This window comes from Aquila chrysaetos, chromosome 18 (assembly GCF_900496995.4).
Source record: "Aquila chrysaetos chrysaetos chromosome 18, bAquChr1.4, whole genome shotgun sequence".
NCBI classification, from domain to species: Eukaryota; Metazoa; Chordata; class Aves; order Accipitriformes; family Accipitridae; genus Aquila; species Aquila chrysaetos.
The window spans coordinates 13,021,022-13,047,500 of record NC_044021.1 but is presented as its reverse complement, the minus strand read 5'-3'; the positions used below and the strand labels follow the sequence as shown (position 1 = coordinate 13,047,500).

Here is a 26,479-nt window from a genome sequence, read left to right as displayed (position 1 = left end):
TAAAATAAGTTCCATAAAGTACAACTGGCAGGTAATTCACAATACAAGTCCATTGGTGGTTTAACACCCTCACTTCAACTCAAACGCAGTTCATTCATTTCAAGTGGTCCAAAAATACCCAGATCAAATAAAAATTTTAATCAAAATAATTTTCATTTACTACTTAAACTTTTTTTTAAATTAAAGCTTTCATCTACCTCCCTCCCCATTCCCCCCCTCCAAGAAAAAAGTTTCAAAATGTACACTGGTGCTATAAATATAAATGCTACCTATGAAGAAATGTAGTAATCAAGCTTTTTTTTCTTCAAGTTTTTTTGTTTGTTTAGCAATTTATTAGACGGCTGAACCAAAGATTGATTTTATTTCATCCCTCTACCGGACACCAAGTCTGATTTTAAGAAAAACATTTCTGCCATGAACTGTGAGGAATGCCAAACCCTATGGATATACAGTGGTAGTTGTTCATCGGTGTTGAATGCAGCAGTCAAAAAATACACTCATCTTCCAGATAACCTCAGTGCACTTTAGGAAATCAAATATTACCTGGAAGCAATTTAGTACATATATTGGCTTTTAAAAATAAAATAAAAAATACAGCAGCATTAAACTTACTTACTCATGATACTGACATGATTAATACCATCTTAACACTCATTTCAGTCTTTCACATTATACCGTAATTACGCATAGTGGTAAATTGTTATAAAATAGTGACTTTGCTATTTGGTAGACAGGTTCTAATACTAATACCTGACTATTTTGTAGAAAACCATAGCTTTTGTTCAGTTTGAAATAAAACATTTACATTCTAAGTACAATGCAACACTGTAATAGTTTAGGAAAAAATATTCAATCAAGTAATGTTCATTCTGTGTTGACACGATGTAGAATAGCTTTAAAAAAGGAAAAAATGCTGTCAACTTCCATTACAAATGCAAACACACTGAGTACAACATTCATACCATTTTTTTCACCTTTGTTGCTGAACATACAGGCTAAAAAGCTACAATGGAAGAAAAATCTGTCAATTTAAGCTCGTTCATTTTTCTGTATCTGTTCCAGTCCACACAGTTTCAGCCCCTTCCTGCTCTGTGTATTTTCATTTATTTGGGACTCTCAAGAGCGAGCTGTGTACATGTATTATTATCAGATATAGTACACATACAGTATTGTGTGCTCCTTTGGACTCTCCTAATAGGATGTTTGAACATCTCCCCTCAATTCATGAGCATTAATTTAGAGTACGGGCAGGGTCTGTATGATATGCTAAACACTCATGCAAGTCCAACGAATCCACGTGGACAAACAGGGAAAGAAAACAAAACAGCAGCATAAGGAGAACAGGGAGGGAGGGAAGAAGATTGTGGTGGGGAACATGACCAAGTTTCTTCTTTCACCATATGGCTGCTCCACCAGTGATGTCAGAGGTCAGAGGACTTTTTTTTTTTTTTTTAAAAATGCAGTAAACATTGCACATGTCTCAAGTCTTCAGTGCAAAAGCATGGTTCGAATGCTCTTTTTGATTGTTTGGCTGTGTGTTTGAATTACATGCATTACGCAAGCCTTTTGTAGAACCAGGAGGAGATCAGGGACTCAGCTTTCTTCTTTTGTATGGAACAGAGGTGCAAAAGCAATGAAAAATTCCAAAAGAATATAAAACCGGGAATGTCCCAAAACACAAGACCAACCCCCCCCTCCCACACACACACCTTCCCCCAATTTCCCAAGCTTCAGTTTAAGTAGGCAATGTTTACTTGTTTCAGTCTGCAGAATCCAAGGTATCATTGGAAGGGGGAGGGGGAGGTGCGTATCTCAGTCTGTAAGTGCCTAAAACAGGAAAGAGAACTACTAAGTCACTGCTCACAATTAAAATGGATTACAAAACCACTACAAGGTATCAAAATGGACATGCTCTTCAAAAGGCACTATCATCCTTCAGTCCTTTTAAAGTAGGTCCTAAGAGTTTCTACTATTTTCTTTCATCTGCTTGCTAAAACTGTAAGTTTAAAAAAGATATAGATCGTAGATATAGGACTTTACTGGAAAAATGCAAAGAAAAGAAGACCCCCATCAAGGTTCATCTTTCCTGTTCCAGTCCAACCAAACAAGTCAGAATGGGCACAGGCCAAGAATCAAAAATAGTTCATGCTCTATGCAAACACTGCATTTTCCCCATTCTTCTAGATGGAGAGAGAAATGGCGTATAAGACTGAAGCCATTCCTTTGATTTTCAGTTCCAATTGGTTTCCGCCTTTTTGCTGCAACTTTTCTGAAAAGTTAAAGCATGTTTCGTTTATGTATTGCATGATGGGACACAGAAAGATGGCTGATTGTGCAAAGGTAAGCTTTAGAAAAGTTAAATTATCAAATGGCCAGTCTGTTGGTTTTTTTAAATTCTCACGTTTTAAGAATCCAAGTTTGCATCATAGACAGTAATTGATATCTTTCTCTTTTTGCCAACGAATTCTCTCAAAAAAACCACTGAACAGGAACAAAAAAATTGAAGCAACATGCAAGTCTCAACATAATGCCAAAAACGAACCAGTGAAAAAAGAATGACAATTTAGGACTGATATAGTTTGACTTCCCAGGTCCGAATTACACGCATTTTCAACTTCACACTGTGAACCCCATTCCCTTGCACTGTTCTACAAAATTTTCAGGCAGAGATTAAGATGCTTTGCAGTTTTAGAGCAGGTCACTAGTGCACAACCATTTACACAAAACATACACACGCACGCACACCTTTCTGCAAGACCAGAAACAGCACATTCAGAAAGGTAAAGAGAAACTGCTAAACTCAAAAGCAAGTCCGCTGGGAGTTATCATGATTACCTTGTTGACTGGCCTCCATGGATGACTGCTTACAGTCCTGCGCATAGTGTCCACTTACACCACAATTGTAACATGAAACGTTCCCATTCTTCTTGGGTCCCGACCCATTTGTGTTGGCAACTACGTTAGGTGCTGGATATACAGGATAGAACCTCCCAAATCCTGCCATCTGCTGCATACCATAGTTGGCTTGGCTCCCCATCACTGGGTCATGCATAAGCCCATTTGCATATGGAGACTGAGGCAGGAAGAAAGGAAGTTGTGTTCCATTGCTTTGATGTGCTTGATTGAGGTAGCTGCCATTGCAAAGTGATGGCAGAGTGAAGAAAGATGGAACTCTGTAGACTTGTCCATGAAGTGGGTTATGATAAAAATAGCTATTAATCTGAAGGCTTCCATTGGTCCCACAACTACACCTACGTCCGCAAGAACCGCAAGGACCAGATCCCAACTGCTGCGGAGGTAACATTGTCCCGTTAGTGTTATTATTTCCAACAGCGTTTATGTAGGATGTGCTGTCACTCTGTGCAGTGCTGTGTGTTAAAGCGGGGCTTGGGCTAGGGGCAGGGCCTGGCGTATGTGTAGGTATTGCAGGAGGAACAGTGGACTGGACCTGACCAACACCTAAACCAGCTGACTGAGGTGGTGAGGAAGTTGCTACAGTGTTTAGCACATTTGTATTCTGGTTGGGCAACACACTGGTAGCATGAGGACTGCCTGGCAAAGCGTATGAAGCTGGTGGAGGTGGCGGTGCTGCTGTGGAGAGACCAGCTGCTGGAAGAACTACCTTTAGATTGGTAGGCTGAGGGATTGCTCCTGGGTTTCCCTCAATGTGAGGCACCATTTGATTCAGTCCTACCACCTGGGATGCAGGTTTTGTGATGGGATCTGTAGTAGGAACTGGGGATCCTGGGAAACTACCTGGATTGTGGACTGGGATAAAGGCAGTATTTGGTGATCCAATACTTAAGTTTCCTGTCGGCTGCTGTGGTCCATTAACTGTGCAACTTTCTGATGATCCCTGTGGAGAGGGCATTTTCAATCTATGTATTGCCAAATGCAAAGCAGGGCTAGCAGGCTGGACAGAATGTGGAAGGAAAGTGGATGGGACTGGCAAAGGGGAGGCCATCAGCTCAAGGCGTTTCTCGGGTTCACCAGAGGTCACTGGGCCCATTCCACCAGGAGGTGAATTTGCAGACTCTCTCACTGGCGAGACAGCAACAGGCGTGGTAACAAGCATTCCCATTGTTTTACCATCTGCAGATATGGGTGGCGGGACAACTGCTTCAGGCTTTTGGGCAGCGCTGTGCATCACACAGTGTAAGGCAGGCATGAAGGAAATATGTTGAAACTTTGCATTCAAAGGATCTTCTGAAAGGCTTCCATTTTCATTATTCACTGAAGAGATCTGAGCAGATGATTTGTTCATATTTGATGAACTGACAGCACTGTAGCCTGTAAACCTGGCTGTATTTTGATTCCCAGAGTCCTCAGAATTGCTGTCTGTATCTGTGGAGACAAAAGCATATCAGTCAGAAGAACGATCTGAAAAAATATAGTCATGCCCTGGACTCATTTACCCATATAAGACTTTGTAAGTTTGACGAAACAAATTATAGTTATGCCTTCCTGAATTATAATAACTTTGAGATTATTTTCATTCATCCACATCAAGCTAGGTCAATCTCCATCACCTGGCTATATCAACCTGCCCACTAGCTACTGTGTCTTTGAGTTGTGTATATTTGCAAATGTGAAGAGCAGGACACAGTCCGAATTAGGAATTTGCATCTACCTAGAAAGACATTAATACGGCTTACTCAAACTGGAAGGAGCGACAAATTAAACCATCAATACAAAGAAGGACCTCTCAGACATGCCACACAACTCGATATAAAACCAGTCCCCTTCATGCCAAAGTTTTTCCCATTACTGTACTGCTGAAATTTCTCAAGAGAGCTATGCCACTGAGGTCAGAAAATTACCACATGTATGTAGCAATCTAAAATTCAGCAGTATTTAAACAGCCCTGCTATTTGCCAGAAGCCTTCAAACCATCAATTCACGAAACCCATAAAGCAAAATGTGTTCTGTGGCTAGTTCAGAAATGAAAGCAGCTAATAAAACTGAGAAATGAATTAAAATTAATACAAGAAAGAGACTGGTCTAGGAATAAAGACATTCATGCACGCTCTCCATAAATACAACCTCTGTCTTTTTCTTCTTCACTATCAAAGCTTTCCCTCCCATCATGTCGTGGACTAGAAGGAGAACTGTAACTTTCAGATGATGTTTCTCCACATGTATCATGACCAGATCCAGCGTCCAAATTCAGATCTAAAAATAAAAATTGGCATTTTTATTTTTAATCTCAGTATATGGAAGTGAGGTTATTCTGGTTTGCTCACATCTCGGGCTAGTTCAGATTTTTGTTTGTTCCTACTTAATTGCATCTGTCCCCTGTATTCCTAGCATTCCCACTCCCAGCATTCACGACTGGTCTTGTCCCTAAATTTGTGATGACTGAATCCTTAAAGAAGGTGACGCTGAAAATTGATATTTATGCAGAGTAGTGAAAAGAATGATCATCCTTAATAAATTCTGTGATGCTTATACCAAACTGTACTATAATAATTTCCACCAAATGCTAGTGATCAAACATTTCCATTCAAAGATATGCAACACTCCTTGGTCATACCAGCAAAGGCAGAAAGCTAGCTAACTCAGTGGGCAACATAAAAACAATACACCTTTTCACAATTAACTCTTCCAGAACAGGCTTTAAGCAAACTGTATCAACAAAACCTATTTAAAGAAAAAGAGGTGAACTGAAAAAGTGTAAAATTGTTTTCTAAATTCTGAATGGGCTCACGGGAAACTCATTTGCTGCAAACCAGCTTTCAGGGTGGGTTTAGATCCTATTAGTGAAGTCAAGTAAGTAGCTAGTATGCTCTGGCTTTCAAGTTCAGCCTCAGAGGTGAAGGAGCAAGACAGATGCACCCTCTCTCAGAAGGTATGCCAGACACTAGCTTCAAGGAAACCCCAACCTCAAAGTCTTCGTTGGCAAAACTCCAGGACAAAAATTAGAATACTATCGTTTATTGTATTAATTCTAACAAATTATTATTGTTTTATTTGTAAATTATTAATTCATTTATTATTGCTAGTCCAAGTTTAACAGGTTGGGATAAGTCATCAAAGAGCTGCCTTAATGCTTCAATTCTTGAAATAATTTCCTGTATTAAACCTGTAATTGGTCAAATTATTTTAACAAGTGTTTTGAATATCTAATATAACCTGGAGCAGCAGTGTCAACCTCACATCACTGAAAGCAAGAGTCTAAAATGCTAGTCACAAAGTATGAAGTCTTCAAAGTTACAAGTGTAACTAACTGATGCCTCAGAAAAGCTAAAAATAGGGAGGTAAAAACAGAAGAAAACATGATGCAGTTAAGAGTTACTAACCCACAATAGAGCATTTCAAACCAAGCCTGGATATATAAAGCTAGGCAGAGATTCTGACTGCAACATGAAATGTTTTCTTTAGACTATGTCTCCAACAAGGTATCTCAAAAGACATTTTGGTATTTGTACACAAACGCACAGGTACAGGTCTCTGAACAGGACTTAATTGCTTCCAGCCTCTGTGGGTTGCAGTTTCTTCTTGAAGTGGCCTTAACTAGCCAACAGCATCAGGCAGGCAGTTTAACATCTGTAGAGTAGCGGGTAGTGAGCAGACAGAACTCCTATGGCAAAGGACTCCTTATTTAACTTTGCACTACATCACAAAAGTGCACCACCTCTTAAAGTTATTGTCAGTTCATAAAAGCTCGGTGCATTTTGCCTGACAAAAAGAACAGTAATCAGAAATATACGCAGCAAAGCTGTCCTGTGGTATATGTTTTCTGCTTGTGCAGCCCTTAGCTATAGCTTTCTAAAATTGTCTTGGTTTTGCTAAGTTTGTGAACTGTGAATTTACTTACAGTTTTAGTCAAATACTGTTTGTAGAAAGTAACAAAAACTGCCCATAAAACACATGACAATAATTCAGAATGGGATCCACCTGAACTCTCAAAGGTGAGAAATCGTGAGAAGAATGAAAGCTTAATCAAGACTGTACCCCAAATGGAAGCAAGAGGAAAACCTTCTAAGTGTCCTTTCAACACTTACGCCAATTAGGTGGTGTAGAAAAAAGCAAATTCTTTGTCAACTTTCTGTCATAAGAACTAAGTATAAGACATGCAAGCCTGCAACTGATATTGGGAGCTTAGAAAACATCAAGATGGCAAAGTCAATGGGCAACACAGCCCTTCAGAAATTTGTAATAAAGCTTGGAGACTCAATTTACTAAAGGAACACAATTATAAATTTGTCTTATAACTAACTGACGTACACAAATCTTGGCCTAGACACTAGATTATGCTGAATCACCCAAACTTGAAAACCCTGTTAGGGCAGCACACACAGTACTGTGTTGTACCTCAGTGGTCACTTGTTTACATACTACAGTTCATCAATGGTTCGCAACCAGAGGGTTTTTATACAGGTTCCTCATGTGTGATTCCACAACAGCTGAAGGAACTAGTGAGCTGCAAAGAGAACACTAATGATAAGGTGCTAGACCTCCACACGCTCAGACTGTTAAATTCCATATGGAAGTAGCCCAACAGTAACTGTTTCTGTAACTACTGCTCCACATAAGGCAACCTATGGACATCTTACTAGTATTTTCCCAGTTACGCATAAAAAGAGACATACTCTAAACAACTGCATACAGAAGACTGAGTCTAGCATGTTCTACACAGCAAGTCAAAGCACAGACTAGACAGCCAACATGCTGACTTGCACCAAAACAGATTTCAAACTTGTGATTTCCCCTTTACAGCAGAACAATGAAAAAATCAGCAAAGTTGGAAAGTCTGTTTCTTACAAACAGTTTGGGAAAAAACACCTTACCTTTTGCTGTCCCTGTACGGATGTGCTGCGATGTTGCAACTCTAACTCCATTAGTCCTGTTATTCAACCGGCAGTCAGTTTTCTTTGCTTTCTCCCTGTGTAAATAATTTTCATTTTTTTTTTTCCAAATGCATGGGCACAAATAACCAACCACGAATGAATATAATGTCACTGTAAACAAAGGCAGTGACTCCAGGCCAGAAATGTGTATTTAATAGACAGAACAACAAATGTAGATAATAAATAGGTAAAGGCTGTTAGTGCAATATACCAGGAACTAAACTGCAAGCAGTGTTACTAAACACTATGAATAAAGATCTAAAAAAGAAAACATACAAAAAAAGAAATGGTACAGCTGATACTGAAGTTGTCTTTGAAAGCTGATGTGTGTAATGCAGCCATACACCAGACTACCATAAAAGCATATGGCTACAGAGTAATGAAATGACAGAAAGTCAACTTGGAAGTAGGCAGAGTATTAGATAAGGGTGGAACTGTGTTCACTTCCTCACAGTGCAGGATTGTGTAGCCCACAGGAAGTTCTGAAGCCCTCTGATGTGCAAATTATCTTCAATAAAATATCTCAGCAAGTTACCACCCACTGTGTAATGTTAAAGGTTGCTGTCAATCCTTATTTGATTTTCAGTGTTTTCTGGACAGCTTTACACCTTTTAACTTTCAAATAAATATAAAGGGGAAAAAAGGCAATTCGGTATTGGTTAAGAACCTACTGCTGCTCCTTCATCTTTTTTGCTAAATGACAACTGATATTTTGAGAAATGAATGCATAGAATTACATTCTATTTTTCAAGTTACTTCTTTTCAGAAGATAAAATAAGGATTTTTATGCAGACTGGCTTCACACTATGCCAGCTCTTTTTCCACAATAGCAAAACAAAGCACCTCATTGATTGTAGACTCTGTTTAACAGAGTGAATGCATTACACTTTGTTTCTGGATAACTGGTTACATTGGAAACCTACTTTTCCAGCTGTGGCTTTCCTTTCTTCTTGCTTACTGTAGACAGACTTCGTTTTTCCGCTGTATGCTAGACAGAAAATACAAAGACGCCAGTCAAACAACAGCATTTGTATCACGACAGCCAACCAAAGAACCCCTTCTAGACCGACACGTCCGTGAGTCCAACACCAGTGTGCTCACAGGTGCTATAAGCATACAAACAACTACTTGTAGAGTGCATCCAGGCCTTCAGAATAATGCATCGTCTTGCGTTTATGTCATTATCAGCAAAACACTCAGCAAATTACTACTTGCAAATATTCCAAAGATATCAAACAAATTATTGTTTGCATGCTGTCTTTCCTCTTGAGGATAAAAACAACCGTGTTTCATCACATACCTGCTAAAAAGGCTAATCACAAGGCTTAAGGGGCTACAGAATTTATTGATTTAAGTGGAATTATTTGATGGTTGGGGAGTGGGAAATACATGTGGCAAATTATTTTTACAAAGTGACAAAGCAGGTACCCAGCCTTAAACTGGAGGTTGCTGCTATATTAAACTCTAGAATACAACCTAGAAGCACATAAGAAAAAACGTAGCATCTGCAGAATTCTTTAAGTATACTATTACTAGCTGCTAGTAAAATAACATATTTGGCAAAGGAGTAAAATTTATGAAAACTCAGAAATAATCTCTGTCCACATATACTGCATTTGGACATGCTTTAAATAGGAAGTAGCTGTTCCCCTGCTTTAGTGTATTCATTTTTTTTCCTTGCCTCAAGCTTGCAATATTTCAAGCTTTGATGCAGCCTACCATTTCTCTTTAGAAGCAAATCTCAATTCATTACCCTGCTTTGCGAAATAAGGAAGCTCTTTTTGTTTGGCTTGCTATTCCCCATATAATAATCAATAGCCAAATTCTGCATGTAGAATAAGAGTAATATTAAGCAATTCTAACACTCAAAGTTTTTCAGATGTAAGCAGTGAGCAACCTTCCTTCCCCCAATTTCAGTAGATTTTATTTATAATTATTCTTCTCAACTGTACTCACATCACAATTGACCATTGAAAAGACACAAATCTCACAAAAAGTGTATATGCATCTAGCTATTAATTTTTTTCAACAAAGATTAAATCTTAAGTTACTTAGATAATGCAGGAAAGACAGAAAGAATATGCTTAACCTGTTGTACCTACGGTAGCATTAATATGGTTCAATTATTAATACAGTTTCTAGTTTGTTCCTTGCAATAACATAGAAATTCCCCAGGCGTTCTGAAATTCTCTGATGACAATATGTACAGTAACAGGAAAGTGTCTAATTAGAAATGAACATTAGACTTTTCTGATTACTTATATCCTACTGGGAAATTTTATTTACAAATTCATAAACAAAATATGCAACTTTATGAGACAGTGGTAAGTAATTATGAAGGTTTTTCTAATCAAGATAAGTCAGTAGCAATTTGAACTTCAACACCTACTTGTACAATTTTAGCAGGACTCTTCATTTTTTAAAGCTAAATCTAATCACGTGTAGTGGACAGCCCTCTCAGGTGTCTCAGAATACTGCTTTAAAGAAAAAACAGCAACACACCTGGTCAAGTAGGTTTGTACAGTGCTCTGGGTGCTGCTGGACAATGCAACTTTTTCTTCTCCAGTCCATTACCCCATTTTGCTCAGAGTGCTGTATGTTAAGGCTATCCAGTGAAGAACATTTTGCACTGCTAGTGCTGCTGAAAGGAAAAAACACGAGTTATGGCAATATGAACAAACTTGCAGGCTTTCTTACTAACATACACATTTTTGCATCATGTTGGGAAACTGCAGTATTCTGCTTTCAGAAAACCCTAGCAATTCTCAAGAGATTTAAAAGATGTACATTACAGTTCTTGTGCTCTAAAGTTATACTAATGGTCTGAATATAACTGGAATTCCTTTTTCATTTGCCTACTGCAGTTTGACGCAAAATTCAGAACAACAGAATTTGTAGAGAACAGTACTTGAGAGAGGAGTTTCCATGGATACTCTGCACACAAAGTCTTTTTGTTTGCTTTTTCATACCAGACGTGGGGAAATTTTCCAGATAGAAATGTATTCTGAATTCATCTTCATTCTTCCTTATCGTTAATGACAAAGCTGGAATTACTTTGTAATCCCTATTTCAGAATTCATGAGACATTTAAGAAAAGGAGTGTGCGGCTACTTACAGATCATACTGCAGCTGTGTTTGTTTGAATTTCAAAATAGTCATCTTGCTTTATATTTTTACCTTCAGGATTGCTACTTTTGAGTCATGCTTGGAAACCAGGATCGTTAGTTTTGAGTAGTGCTGGGGAGGGGAGTTGCATTTGGCATTTGCTTTGGATCTTATAATGCCTTCTAATGAAGCTTCTCTTCACAGCAGCCGGTCAGAAGCAGTATTTAACTAGCTGTGAGAGCACTGGTCACAAAGACTGCCAGAAAAGCAGTCAGGGTTCTGACAGAATCGGTAGGGCACATGGAACTATAAACTTTTCATCTATCATACAAAACCATGCCCTACTACTGACTGGATGCCAGGGGGAAAAAAAAAAAAAAAAAAAGAGTTAAGACTTCTAAATTCTTATCAAAATATTTATGCTGATAATTGAAAGTGCCTTTTAATTCAGGGCTGTTGGCAAGTTGCTTCATGAAGGTTACTGCAACATGAAATGTTACTCAGTTCCCATGATGGCTGAAATCTAGCTCACTCCAAAGCCCAAGACATGCTGAAGTTCCAGTAGCTACTTACCAAATACCTCTGGAAGTAAGTGCTCAAACCATTTAAAAGATGTACAATAGAATATTAAAAAAAGTTTAAGAAAATGGTGAGAACCCAAGAGGGTCCCAAAATACAGACATGAGCCCCTGACTGCAGAGATATAAGCGAGGTCACTTTAGAAACTTCTGCCAAAGGGAGTTAAGTGAATCTGCTGCCAAATTTACAGTCATTTCATGTAAGCTGTGATACTACTGAATTTTTTATTTCGTACATCCAATCTCATCCCTACCGGTAAATTTTTGGACCTTTCCAAGAGTAAGGCTGTCATACTGGATAAAAACAAAAGGTAGACGGATGTAATGTACAAATTTTCCTGAAATGTACCAACAGCATTTGAGATGAACCCCTCTTGACTCTAGACAGTTTTAGAAATATTGAAAAGAGAAAAGTTTCATTCACTGCCATTTCTTTAGAACCCATAAATAGCAGGCACAGTTTTTCAGAAGACAGACACATATAATGCAAACAGGAGAGGACCAACAGACCTCTAGCAGTCAAGTAGTAAACACATTTTCCCCTCTCAAATAAACAGAAAATAATAGTCAGCAAAAGGAATTTCTACCACGGAAGTTTGTGGAAAGGCCTGTCCCTGTCTTTCCTACCTGAAAGATAGATGCTAAACTACAGTCAGCTTTAGTGTACTTTATTATAAAATGAATAAGATACTTTTTTTATTAGTAACTATATGGTAGTAAGTTTGCATCCCACTGTTACTTCTTAGTCTGACTTCATATACGACTGGTATAATTAGAGGTTTTGTCAAGATGACATTCTCTTCTTGAAGAAACGCAAGTTAAGAGTAAGTAGGAGAGTTAAAAACCAAAACAGAAACAAACACCAAGTTGTCTAATTGGTAATTTCACAGGAATCTTGTCTGTTAAAGATATGTGAACCTTAACCAACATTGTTTTGTGCTATGTTTATATTCTAATTATTTTAATTCCAGATAATACCCTCCCGCCCCCGAGATAAATACATTTTAGAAATAAAACAACATAGAACAAAACTGTAAACGACAATAAATTTTGTATCCTTTTTTTTTCTTAATATAGTTGAAGTATTGCACAATTATGTGCAAACATACCTGAAGTTTCTGGTCAAAATACATTAATGGGTGAATCCATATTACATAGTTCATGTATCTGAAAGCGTATCATAGAAACATAGAATGGTTTGGCTTGGAAGGGACCTGAAAGATCATCTAGTTCCAACCCCCCTGCCATGGGCAGGGACACCTTCCACTAGACCAGGTTGCTCAAAGCCCCGTCCAACCTGGCCTTGAACACTGCCAGGGATGGGACATCCACAACCTCTGGGCAACCTGTTCCAGTGCCTCACCACCCTCACAGTGAAGAACTTCTTCCTGACATCTAATCTAAATCTACCCTCTTTCAGTTTAAAGCCATTACCTCTCGTCCTATCACCACATGCCCTTGTAAAAAGTCCCTCTCTGGGAATAGAGGGCTGCCATAAGGTCTCCCTGGAGCCTTCTCTTCTCCAGGCTGAACAACCCCAACTCTCTCAGCCTGACTTCATAGGAGAGGTGCTCCAGCCCTCTGATCATCTTTGTGGCCGCTCCAACAGGTCCGTGTCCTTCTTATGTTGGGGGGCCCAGAGCTGAACGCAGCACTCCAGGTGGGGTCTCACCAGAGCGGAGCAGAGGGGCAGAATCCCCTCCCTCGACCTGCTGGTCACGCTGCTTTTGATGCAGCCCACAATGCGATTGGCTTTCTGGGGTGTGAGCGCACATTGCTGGCTCATACTCAGTTTTTCATCCACTAATACCCCCAAGTTCTCCTCCGCAGGGCTGCTCTCAATCCACTCATTGCCCAGCCTGTATTTGTGCTTGGGATTGCCCCGACCCACGTGCAGGACCTTGCGCTTGGCCTTGCTGAACTTCATAGTAGTATATAAACTACTTTAATATGGTTAAAAAGTGCTTCCACTTACAATGGACATAAAACAGCAATGCATACACGCTTTTGCTACTAAGCAAGCTAAAGAATGGACTACCTTCTCCTATAAGGTCATCTCTGAAGCTACTGAAGAAAAGCTTAAAATCAACAGCACTGGAAATTTTCAGTATACGCATGGGTGTGTGTGCACATGGGAAAAAATACATGGAATACAAATTTATGTTACTCAGCTTATAAACACAAATCAAAACATCAACTCAAGTAGTGAAGATTCACAAAATTTGAGAGAGTTCCAAATGACCTAGAGCTACAGACTTAGAAATAGGATCTTTTGAAATATTCTTCTAATACAGATTAAGTTAGTAACATCCCTCCAAACAACAAAAAATAAAATAAGAACACCCCGCCTCAACCAAACAAAAACCCCACAAACAAGCTTTAATCTAGAAGGAAACACATACTCTCTAAAGCACTAACAAATGAAGTTCAGAAATGCAGCACGGTCACATTACATCCTAGTACCTACTTGGCAACAGGACTTTTTCCATTATGTTTCTTGTGAACTGCTGTGTGTTGCATTACATCTGGAAAAAAATAAAGCATAATTTCAATAGCAATTCCCATTTCCTCTTTTAGATCAATCCAACAAATTCACCTTTCCATCACTACTGGACTCTTAGCAGAAGACATCTCCAATAAATAGGCTAGGCTTAATTTACAGTGCTGAAATTAACAGGTGTTGCATAGAGGACAGATCAGTTTGTACAGAGAGTATAATCAAGACTCTTTACCTTCCATTTCACAGAAGAATGAAACAGAAAAATAGGAACCATAACAACCGTTTATGCTTGCTCACCTCTATAGTTAAGCATAAGGGCTAAATGCACGACTGAGTATCACCCAGTATGAAAGGATGGAGAGAGAAGAAAGGACTCAGTCAGAAAAGTACAGAACTTTGTAATTTTTTCTGAATTGTTAAAATTCATCTCAAAACTATGTCACACATTCTGAAGAGTGAATGAAGACAAGTCTTACACAGAAGTATTGCACTCTGAACCTCAAAATTCACTATGTAAGTAAAACTTCACAAATTACATTTGACATAAAAAGAAATACTGCCTCAAACAAGAAACAAGAACTTTAGAGACACAGTCTACCCTTTTCTTTAAGGCAACCATTAAATTTTAACAAAAGCAACTTTTCTTAATTCCAACTGTTGATGATCTTAGCCTTCTTGGTAGCTATCATTTTGCCTGAATTCCTCTCAATGCTACACGTAAGTCCAAATTATGATTTGGAAAAAAAAAGTTAAAAAGAAAAAAAAAAAAATCACAATTTTTAAACTTCTAGTAGCACTTCACTAAAATGGCACAAAAGGTGTTCTGAAATGCATTTGTAGTTTCATTAGGTGAACAGATTTTTATTTTTTTTGAAGGATAGTATATAAAACACTATTTCAGCAATTTCCAAATATATTGTAAATTTACTTGGTGCATTCTGAACTCTAAAGAATATGGTAATGATTTTTTTAAAATAAGAAAAAGCTGTCTGAACTGCATATGTGGATTAATGATTGCATATCAGGTCAACCGCAAGCTTCTTATACCGTTACACATTAATAACTAATAAGAGTGGTGTCATTCTGTGAAAGCTAGTGTAAGTGTTCAGTGGTCCATGTTCACCTATCAGTCCCATTTCTCATCCTTTCCATCTACCAGAAGCTTATACTTGTTTGCTACTGAAAACAACACAAAACTGGCTTGCCATTGCTTTCAGAATGAAATTACTGACCAGCCACTAGGCCGCTGCTTCCACACGTGAACTGTTTTTGAGGTATTTGGGAAACACCAGCTTTCAGACTGTAATTAATACTCCCTATAGTCCCAAACAGTCCTTATTAACAGTCCAGAGTATAAAAGCAGCATAGGTTAAGAATAAGAAAACTTGAACATCCTTTCTGTGTAAAACTAAAAGCTAGACAAATTTGTCACATTTAATGCAAAACAGTCTGCAACTCCTGAAGTGCTGCACTCAACTTCAAACCCTGGTAACTAAAGAATGGGTAAAGACACGAAAAGCTACAAACAATCTTGGCTCAAGTTAATTGTAAAGTATATCTTCCTGGTTGCTCAACACAGCTGTGAACTTCTGCCTTCAAGCTGTCTATGAACACTCCCACTCCTTGAATTGCATAGCAACCTCCAAAGGAAACTGCTGAAAGTATATAAAAATTCTTCATTTACATAGCAGATTTCATTCAAATCTCTCAGCTTTGTACCAATGAAGAAATCAGTCAACTGTATGATTTCCAGAACTGAGTGTGGTAAAATTTCTCAGAAAAGAACCACCTTTGAGTAAACAACTACCTTCCTCCTGACTTGAAGCTTCTGAACTGTCCTCCTTGAAGTGTTCTGGTGCCTTAACCGTCTTCAAAGAGGGTTGTAAGTTACCTGCAGAGAATAAAGTTCACGTAGTAACTTTATAGATCTTGAAAAACTAGACAGTTCCTGAATGCTTGCACTAAACTGGAAGCTAGGGAAATGGAAGACTGAACTTACTCGTTTGCATGTGGCAATAATTCGAACATTGTCTCCTTCAAAGCAGGCCATCTCCAAGAGTAAAGGCTCTATGGAGATACTTTTATTTTGAAGAAAAGAGCGTGCAAAACAATTTTAAAGCTATGGTGCAATTTCAAAAGGTTGGGATTGTGATTATAGTATTAGAAACATTCCTATTATCCTGCACTTCAGATTTTTTTTATAATCTTTTTGTGTTACAGCAGGAAATGGGAGGAGACCAATGATAGTTATTAGAATTCTTCTGCAACAAGTTACACTCCTCCATTGTCAAATCATTTGCCTGTCAAAAGAGACTTTATTTGGGCTAAAGTCTTCTAGTGCCCTTAACGCAGTCTTCACACACAATTTTTTCTTGTTATGCCACATGGGATGGAAAAAGAAGTGGCAATATTAACAGTTTTGTTGCAAAAATACCACTGCCACGTTCTGAAAAAGGACTTAGTAGTTCGGTAATGAATCTAACTCTAGGAGTCTACTCTTTCCCTCTCAAAAAGTTCCAAGTTAGTGCAGGTAAAAGCATCTGAAAGCTGTTGCTTAGGAGCTTGAAACATTGATAAGAAGATCCTTCTGAATATTGTCTGCATTGAAGATACTAAGTCTCCAGAGATCATGCTCTAATAAAGTCTGTTGGAATCAAGAGTCTACTGCAACCTGAAAGTGTAAAATAACTGATGTTATGAACCAGGAGGGAGATAATTGATTTCCTCCTTAATGGAACCATGGTGGCATAATTACGCTTACTGAATATATTATTCAGTGTGAGATCCCAACTATTATTTAGGGTATAAAGACCCTTCACTGAACATAGAATTTATTTCCACATAGGTTTTACTAAAACCATATTCTTCAGAAAGAGTGAATATTTTTGTATTTCTGTGAAGAGATATTTTTATCCCCAACTCTAAATAGCGACTGAAGAAAAATTTAAGCTACAAATCCTTTGCCTGCCAATTAATTCTGCACATCCTATTTGAGAACTGTGATGAGCTTTTTCTTAAAGATATGCTTCCTCCGCCAACACTGTCACCACATTCAAAATATGCTACCACAGGCTGACTTGCAATTGCAAGTATTAGCAGTATTCCAGGAATCCCAAACAGGAAACCTAGAAAAACACAGAGGCCACCAATAAAAAAAAACTTCGAGCCACTTAACTGTGGTAATTTTGGCAATGAGCAGGATGAGTACTTTCGTCTTAGTACAGCTTCTATTAGCCTGCACCATAGGAAATGTGATTGTGAGCTACCCCAGACAAGTCACCCAGTCCCCCTTCTCAAAAGAAAAACAACTATGCTTAAATGCATCACACTATTTGTCTTCACCAAACTTTTTCTTAAGATCTAACTCAGTGTCAGAGCCCTGAACCACACCAATGGGATTTGCAACCTCTTCCCCTGCCCTCCCAAGGGCTTCACCTGCCTGTGCTCAAGATCCAATCTGATACAGCGCAATTTTGCAATTTTGGGTGAGACTGCTGGGAAAATAACTGGAAGAGGCCTCACCTGGGGCCTCCATCCTTTGGCTTGGGAGCTGCATTTGAAGCTCATTGCTCAGGCCCTTGCCTGGGGTGCACGGCAGCCATGCCTGTGCCTGGCCATATACCTCACTGATCCTGTTCTTAACCGTGACCTAGTGACTTGTTTTTCTGCCTTGACCTCAGACCTGCCTCACTGCTTTAGACCTGTCTGGTAATCACCAGGTTCTTGCCTGCCCCTGGTCCTAATCTTCCTCACAGCAAATTAAGCCCAGTGCTTTCTGTCTTACCCTAGAGAGTAGATCATCCTCTTTACATTATGACTCTGGTATTTGAAGACTTAAGTCATCCTCCACTGGAATTTTTCCTCCTCTCTGCTAAACAGTTAAGTTCCTCATTCTATCTGTCATGCATTCTAGATCTGACAAATCCCAATGAACTTTCATGTACCCAATTATTTATTTATTTATAAAAATTATCTCCCATTTACAATCACATTATAATCTGTAAGACTTCCTGCAGAATTGACATCTGTCCATTCTACCCTTCTGATTTACCTACCCTGCAGATCATTTCTGCCCTGCACTAACACAGTCAAGTCTATCATGATGGAACCCGGCACTGGTTCTTTTTCAGACCATTTCAAACTATAATCATGTAAAACAATCCATTTGCAAGTCTTTCCCACCTAGATGTAGTCTACAGACTATAACATGCATAGCCTGTGCAGTGTGCCTGTCATTAACATGAACCTTTCTGGACTTCAGAAACTCTTTCCTCCCCATGCAGCCTTTCAGTACAAAAGAGTTGTCAGAATTTTCACAGCAGTAAATTCCAGCCAGTTTCACAACCATCCTGGACCTCATTAACTTAACATTTTCACAAAACTGCCATGCAAGAATGTCCTCAGTGTTACTAAAAAAAAAAAAAAAAAAAAAGTGTCACAAAATGACCTCCAGCTTCTACCCTAATCACAATGCCTCCGTCTCATCATGGAAAGAATACATTTGTCACAGATCACATGCAACATTTCAAATTAAAGTCAGCCGTCATTCCTCTATTTTCTTCCAGGCGCATATGAGCAGTCTGTTTGAAAACTCCAACTTATTCAATTCCTTACTAAGATCTTCTGAAACTTCTGAGGCAGTGGCCTCACAGTCAGTGCCTTAACTGTCATGGTGTAAACATGCACTGAAAGAAGAAAAGATTCAACAGAAACAAAGATCACATCCTAAGGCATCCACACAGAGAAGCTAAGCTTAGGTCGCACAAACAATTTGTAATACACAAGTAGATAAGAGGTCCACCAAGGAAATCTCTGCAACGCAAATGCTCTGAACAAGATTCTGTATGTTCTGAAATTAGGGCCATCCCACCATTTATGTACTATGTACCCAAAATGAATCTTAGTTTAAATATCAAGACAAACGCTTCATCTACAAAAGAAACCAAACAAAAAACAGATGTGATTTTTTGGGTCAGCTCAAGCTTTTTGTTCCAAAGTTTAAGATTTCTTAAAAGGAAAAAGTCCCGAACTGGTGCACATACTCAATTCATTAATTACCTATTTTAATAGCATGATGGTACAGGGGAGAAGAAAGAAAGAAAGGAACACAAGGTGATGCCACATAGCACGTTCCCACTGTTAAAAGCATGAGAATCTGCTGAAGCGACTACTCATTGGCAGGGAGTTCAAATACGACCAGTGGAATACAATGTAACAAGAATACATAATTGTAAAACTGTAATTAGGCACGACAGGAAGAATAGCGTTTTATAGACTTTTTGTTATATAAAACAGTATTAGGATATTTCTTACTGTGAGTGTGCAAAGATTCTGATGAAATTGATTGGAAGAAGTTGTATACTCTCTGATTCTGAAGAAAAGCTTGCGATGTATTTGAAAATAGCTGCCTGAAAATTAAGTGAGAGTTTGTTAAACTGTAAGCAATATTCCATAGGAAGAATACAAAAATTTACTACAGTACCATTTAACAGCAAATTAGGCAGTTCTTAAGAAGTCCAAACACTTCAAATTGCATGTTCAGCATAAACAACGTTAAATGCTACTTTGGAGTTTTTTTGTTCAGTGCTAGTGTAAAGTCGGAGTACAGCCAATATAAGAAATTGGTATGATGAATTTTTTTAATTTAAAAGTATGTGTTTTTGAGCCATCTCAATTCAAACATTTTAGCCACCTGTAACATTTTATCAAAAAGGAGTTTGAACTGAGTCAAAAAGCACTGGACCTTATTTTTTAACTTTTTTTTTTTTTTTTTAACTGAGAAGGCTTTTAATTTCCCAAAACAATGCATCTCTTCCTTAAATACACTTATTTGGTTAACTACAAAGTTGAATTCACCAATAACATCAGTATTTGAGTTTCATAATTATCTCCAAGAGCAAAGAGTGGGATTCTCAATATTGCTCCACACTGCTCTGAGTCTGTTCCCAAGAGGTCAGTGACAAATTCTATTAGCTTCAGATAAGAAAATAGGCCAAGAATGAATGGGTTTTACATCTCACACCAAGTTTTCTGTTACTGCTTGCCAGGAAGCACTACCCAGTTCTACTTTTTTGGGGGATGGGAGCAGGAGAGCAATTTTTGGCAATTGGCACAACTTAAGACCCCCAAATAAGTGTATATATATATATATATATATATATATATATATATCTGCTAAACTTGACACTGTAAGAAAACAAAATTTGTATACAGTAATGCTATTATCACGAGATTATTCACATAGCATTCCAGTATAGTCACAACATAATTTGCAAATTGTAATTGTAGTTCCATACTACAACATGGTTGGATATGTTCAGAGGTTATCCTCAAACTGAATCTCTTGGGTTTGTAATTACTGTGCAGTGAGGCTTCACAACCTTTCTGTATTACAATACATTCTCTTCAGTCAACCTCTATGTAACAAGTTTGCTCATTTAAAACCAGAATGTTTATTAGCCAAAATTGTTTGCACAGATTTAGATTTTGGCTTGACAATCAAGCCAATAAAGACAGACAAATAATATTACAGATCAGAATAAAAGAATATCAGGAGGGGGGAGGTCGAAACACACAGTGGCTCCCTATCTTCTTAAGCTAAGTTATTAAGACAAAACCCAAAGGTCTGATTTGCTTGGACCCGCAGTACATTCTGAGTAGGAGCTTGAAAAGTGGTGCCTGATTCAGCAAGTACCCTAACTCAAGAGATGCTGCCTAATCTGATGACTAATTTAAGTTGTTTTGAACAAGGTTGAACAACCTTGACAGAAAAGAACAAATGTAACAAGACATCTGTAGCAAACAAAAAAAACAGGGAGGCACACCCAAATTCATATTGCTGTTCTGAGTTACAGGATTTGACCAACATGTCCCACATCCCAGCAAGCACTCTCATCACTAAATAGTAGGTTATGAGGTATGGGCCATTTTCTTACAAATGTGTGAGCTACATTTAATTTTACATACATGCTTCACTATTACTGTTTATTCTTTCCAAATTCTATTCTGTCTCTCACTCTAACCTGTCATAAAATCAGAACATACATTCAGAGTTACTGTTTCTAGTATTTCTAAATATACCCTTGGATAATGGAGGTAAGACCCTCACAGAAGTGCCAATCATTGCTATATACTGCTACTCAGGACAAATATTTTTGTAGTTGTATGATTACCTCTAAAGAAGTAATCTATTAAAGTTTAATAAGAGTCTCAATTTAAAGAAAAAAGAAAAAGAGTCAAGAATATCTATTTCATTACTGCCTTCCCATTTTCTTCACCAATTGTGTTTAGGCAGCAGAATTTCCATTGTCCCTAAAAGTCCTCTAGTTTGACTCCAATCACTTTTCAGGTGATGCATTTCAGGTTATTTGCTAAAATATTTACCTGATTACGGGCTCAAGATCAGCATGCCTTCGCTCTTCCCTCTTCTGAAAACCCTGATTTAGTGCTCTTAAAATAGTCTTGTCAAATGCTTCAGTAGACAGTTCCTTTGGGAGCTGAGAAAAAGGTTAATGTGAAAAATGAGTAGCTGACATTTTAAAGACTCTATTTGTTCACCATCAGTCTTTATACCTTTTGGTATCAACAAGAAACTCTATTGTTCCAGTCTAAGTAAGGTAATTTACAGACCAAAGGTACAACAAATCATCATAATTTAGTTTTGCTAGAGAAACACCTTGGTGTAAATCCTCACATCAAACCCAGGTGTAAGATGGTTTAAAGCTCTCTTTGAAAGAACTACATACAGAAATTTACCAATACTAAGTTCTTTTCCAGAGTAATTTACAGCCTTTTTTGATTTATTTCTTTAAATCTTTCACACACAGAAAGCAGCTCTGAAAATAACATAAAAAAATTACCAGGGAGGACAAATGCACTGTACTTACTATCATCACTTAGCTACATTAAATTATTTTAAAGAAACACGAGTAGAAAGGGGACTGTTTCAGTTATATAATACACTAGACTTCAGTGGGCAATATTGAGATTAATCAATAGCAAGTCCTTCTCCAGTTGCTATTAACACTCAAACTTATGAAAATTCACTGTAACTCTTTCCAATGCCAGTATTACAAAGTGAGGTCTTCTGATGTTCTAGTTCAGAAGGCAAAATCCCTGCTACTAAAGAGCACATCTATTTTAAATGAAAATATTCCCTAGAACAAAGATTTTTCACATTTACCACTTCCAAAATAATGTACTTAAGTACATTAAAGCTGATCAAATTCATTAATTTATATTAAAAAAAAATCCTTTAATTTGGGGGCAATTAAAAGTAAACTGCCATAGCAAAAATGCTTTTTCCTGAAGTTAAAAGCTATTGCTAATCTGGTTAATATCTGCCATCAGTTATGATCAACAGCATTAAGTAATTTACACTAGAGCAGCATCTTCCTCTAGCATATCTGGAATACACCCAATCCAGAGTGCCAGCTGGATATTACATCCTGCTAGTGGTACAACAGCAAAGCACTAAGTAATTCTTTCACTGAATGAAAAGCTACTAATAGAGAGACACTATGTCTAATGTAGATAATTGCTTGGTAACATACCTAAAAGCAACTTCTGGAACCCACACAGACAAGTGCTGTTAGTATTAGAATAGTACAGTGCTATAGCACCTGAAGTGTATTAGATACAAAACCAGAAAGAAGTGCTGAAAGCAGCTGTTCTTAACTGACCCCTTTGGCTTTAATATGTGCAATTGAGGAACTCTGACTGAAGAATTAGTCAGTATTAACCAAAAGGTACCAAAAAGCTACTGCAGAAGCACAGAGGTGAGCAAACCTCCTGTCCCGGTGTTTTGTATTTAAATTTGTCTCCAGGAACAGCCACAACTTTTTTCCTTTAGAACTTTCATTAAAAGGAATTAAATTCCTTCTGTAGTTAAAGATTCAGTTTACAAAACCAAGATTAGGTGCTTGAATTATCTTAACTTCAGGTAATGAGATATAAGCTTGTAAGTAACAAGGCTTAGTCCTTCTTCCAGATACGTGGGTAATTTCCTACATGTGAAGAACTTTTTATGCTTATCACCTAAGAGAAGGTGCTCTTTAAATACAAAGCATCCAAGCTATCCCATTTACTATCTTAGTTTTTCCCACCGATGCTTCTATTCTGAAACAATTTTTACAGTTATCTTACTCCTATCACCCACAACCTTGGAATTTCCTATCAAGTATTTTGACCATTCTTTTCTGTCCTTAGGAAACTGAGCATACTACTTAACAATGCCATGCAGACTGGAAATAAGAATAACAAAAAGCCAAAATGCAAGTGCATATGTATTGGACAGCATTCTCTTCTACAGTGCTTTTTAAAGCAAGGTATAAGTTTTATCGTGCTTTATTTAACAATTCTGTCTTCTCTACTTATGGCTATCAAACCAACACAAACCAAATATATTTTTCAGCTATGCACATTCTCCACAGAACACCTCAGCAAGCTCGTAGCAGCCTGTGGTTGTCTTCCTCTTGTCCTGCTATCTTCTATATATCTAGAATCTGCTGGAGCAGTCAAGCCAGCACACGGAACGCTCCACATCTGAAGAGCTGCCGTCAGTCAAACTAGATGGCTCTGCAACATTTTGCATCCTGTTTTCCTGGCTCCTCCGCCTCCTCCTGGCAGCAAGTAGGTACTAGAGGGTCCACTTCAGAAACTGGTGTTTATCTTTACTTTACAGGCAGGAGAACAGGAAGCATGCTGTTGAACACTCATCTGCGTGGGATCCTGTATGACAGTCCTGCTTTTAAGGTTCTCTTCAGGAGCAGATGCATGTACCCTATGTTGTGGGACACCCCATCCACAACCAGACATGCCACCCATAATTGAAATCCTCACAAATCAAGCTCTGGGAACTCTTGGAACTAGGTATTCCAACTAGATTAAAGCAGCAGTGAATACTCACTGCTTCATTTCTACAATGCTGGAAAACATAATGTTGATAACTGAAACAGTGAACAAGACAATGACCTTTGTACAGTAACTGGCTTTCCACTTGCAATTAACACTGCAGTTAAGAACACCAGATGCCATCAAAACATGCCCAAAGCAGATCTTTCATTACTGCTCTGAGCAGTGAGTTTAAATACAGAATCTCCCAGAATAGGTGGAACCCCAAATATTAGACACTGGCAATGAAACACACAGTTCAAGGTCACCACACGCATATGGTCTGCATGTGGCCTATACACACAAATGCATTCCCTGCTTGGGGTGGGGGGCGGGGGGGAGAACAACTTAGAGAACTTGTACTTTTTTTAAACACACACACACGCACAAATAGTTGCTAGATTTTCCTCAAATGTAACTCCTTGCAACAGTGAATACGCCTGCCTCTACTCCACTGAAGAATACAACAGTAAAATTAAGAACTATTATGCTCATGGCTCTGCTTCATTAATTAAAAACAACAAATAATACTCTTTAAGGTCATTCTAACAGGAACACCAATAAGCAAACGAGCAGCACTTGTACCTATATGTTAACTCTGTGGGGAGTATTAAAAACTCATTTGGTACCTTTATGGTAGCTCAATTAAAACTGTAAGATCAATTTCAGATGAGACAAATGATTTCCTCCTGGGAAACTCCCTAAACATTGTGTTGACCTTCTTCATCTGTCAAGCTGCTCCACCACCATATACATGATTTAAATGGTTAATACAATTGTGAAGTACAAAAATCTGGTAGCATGCTTTTGTTTCTGTAATTACATCCCAGAAATCACAGCTCTCCTAGACTACTTCTGAAGTTATAAACCTGATATTTTTTTTATGTTTCAATACATACTTTTAGCAGGAATTCCTGAAGCTCCTGGTGTGTTTTTGTTACACATGTTACCGAAAGATCGGACCAGGTTACCTAGTAAGGAAGGAAAAAAACAAATGAGGAAAGTTTCTTTTTCCAAATATCATACCAGCTATCTGATCTTAACATTTCCATAAATCTGACAATCTCGGTTTAAGAGTTAACACTTGCAGATAAGTAAATACCAGACAGAACAGGGATAACTGTGTACTTTTTCAGAGACATGTACTAATTTTGAGTGTATGTTTTAAGATTCACCTTCATGTTATCTGTGGCTAAAGGGAGTATGAACAAATTCAGGTGAATGCAATTAAGTCCCTCAAGATTACTGACTTACTGACTCAGAAAGAAACCAGGCAGAAGGCTCTGTAATTACAGGACTTTGGTATCAAACAGACATCATTAACTGCAAAAACCAGGTACCAGATAAAAGGACTGTAGGTCAGACATACTGGACGGAGCTCTTGTTGCCATTATCATTAGTAAAAAAAAAATAATTCTCTTTTTGTTCATATTGCCTATAAAATAAGTTTATCTGCCTCATGCGTGAATCTTACATGGTCATACAGAAGTTGTCGTAGGGTACAATTCATAAAAAAGTACTACTGCAAGTTACTAAAGAAGTTACTCAAGAATCAGACAGCATTTTGGTATATGCTTGCAAAAATTTCAGTAGCTTATTATTCTGACACAACATGCAAGTAGTAAAACAGCACCTTCATGTGCATATTTTGAGGAAGTAAAAAGAAGTAAGCTTGCTTAGATGAGTGCTGCCTGGCTTTAAGTCCACTTCTGGGCTTAAGATTCCCATTACATGCATGGGAAGATTCTGTGTAATGGGAGTGGACATGGCAATTATAAATATTCATTTACTTGCAAGAGTTGACAGAATAATGTCAACCACCAACTGCCTTCAACGTAGTCTCCAGAAATGCCAGCTACTCTTGGTGCCCTCAGTTGGGAAGCCATGACTGTAATTGCTGTTATAACCTTAAAAAAGCAGTGTCTGGGCAAGCATAAAATGATCTGCAGTGAGGAGCACAGTATATACCTGTACAGATGAGAAGAGGAAACTCTATCCTAAAAGAACTGAGGTGGAGGAGTTTCAAGCTTACTCAAATACTTCCCAGAAAATCTCCACATTCCCCCTTTAACAGAGAAATTCAAAACCACTGTCAAATCCATCTACGTGCTGAATTTTCAAAATAGTTCTGTGACTTTAAATGTTAATAACCCATATGGGCATTCTGTACAAACCTCTCCTATCTACTATTGTATTTTACCTAGTACTCAGCTCACAGACTATTCGGACAAAAGATCTATGACAAGGTTGAAATACTTGGGCAAGTTAACCTTTAAGACTTTGAAGGCTACATTCCACATTACTGTCCTCAGCAAAAGAAGAGTGCAGAATTTTTTGCAAATTTCACCTTCAGACACGATCAACAACAAGGTATCTGTTGCCACTACTTTACTTCAAAAACAGAGATAGTATGCATGTCAACTTAACTCAAATTTTAAGCTTCTAGTAATACCAGGAAAGACTAAAGTCTGTAATTCACATCCATTTAGAGAATACAATATCAAACTTTGGGATCAACACATCAGTTTTCATCTCAAAATGGCATTTTTTAAAGT

At 38.0% G+C, this 26,479-nt stretch overlaps 1 protein-coding gene across 4 annotated transcripts in view; it reads right to left on the bottom strand.

Annotated features, from left to right (window-relative positions):
- Positions 1 to 857: 857 nt before the first annotated feature.
- Positions 858 to 26,479, bottom strand: part of ZCCHC2 (zinc finger CCHC-type containing 2) — a 44,817-nt gene continuing 19,195 nt past the window's right edge. The window contains exons 4-14 of one of the 4 annotated variants that reach the window (XM_030041751.2): positions 24,824 to 24,895; positions 21,417 to 21,529; positions 19,347 to 19,441; positions 15,841 to 15,924; positions 14,001 to 14,058; positions 10,353 to 10,488; positions 8,774 to 8,838; positions 7,791 to 7,885; positions 5,044 to 5,172; positions 2,836 to 4,344; positions 858 to 1,827 (exon numbers count right to left, since the gene is read on the bottom strand). In XM_030041751.2, the coding sequence (XP_029897611.1) occupies positions 1,760 to 1,827; positions 2,836 to 4,344; positions 5,044 to 5,172; positions 7,791 to 7,885; positions 8,774 to 8,838; positions 10,353 to 10,488; positions 14,001 to 14,058; positions 15,841 to 15,924; positions 19,347 to 19,441; positions 21,417 to 21,529; positions 24,824 to 24,895 (2,424 nt within the window). In that variant the 3' untranslated portion in view covers positions 858 to 1,759. Of the gene's footprint in view, positions 1,828 to 2,835; positions 4,345 to 5,043; positions 5,173 to 7,790; positions 7,886 to 8,773; positions 8,839 to 10,352; positions 10,492 to 14,000; positions 14,059 to 15,840; positions 15,925 to 19,346; positions 19,442 to 21,416; positions 21,530 to 24,823; positions 24,896 to 26,479 lie in introns of all 4 variants that reach the window. The other 3 variants (XM_030041749.2, XM_030041752.2, XM_030041753.2) reach the window with 3 other exon arrangements.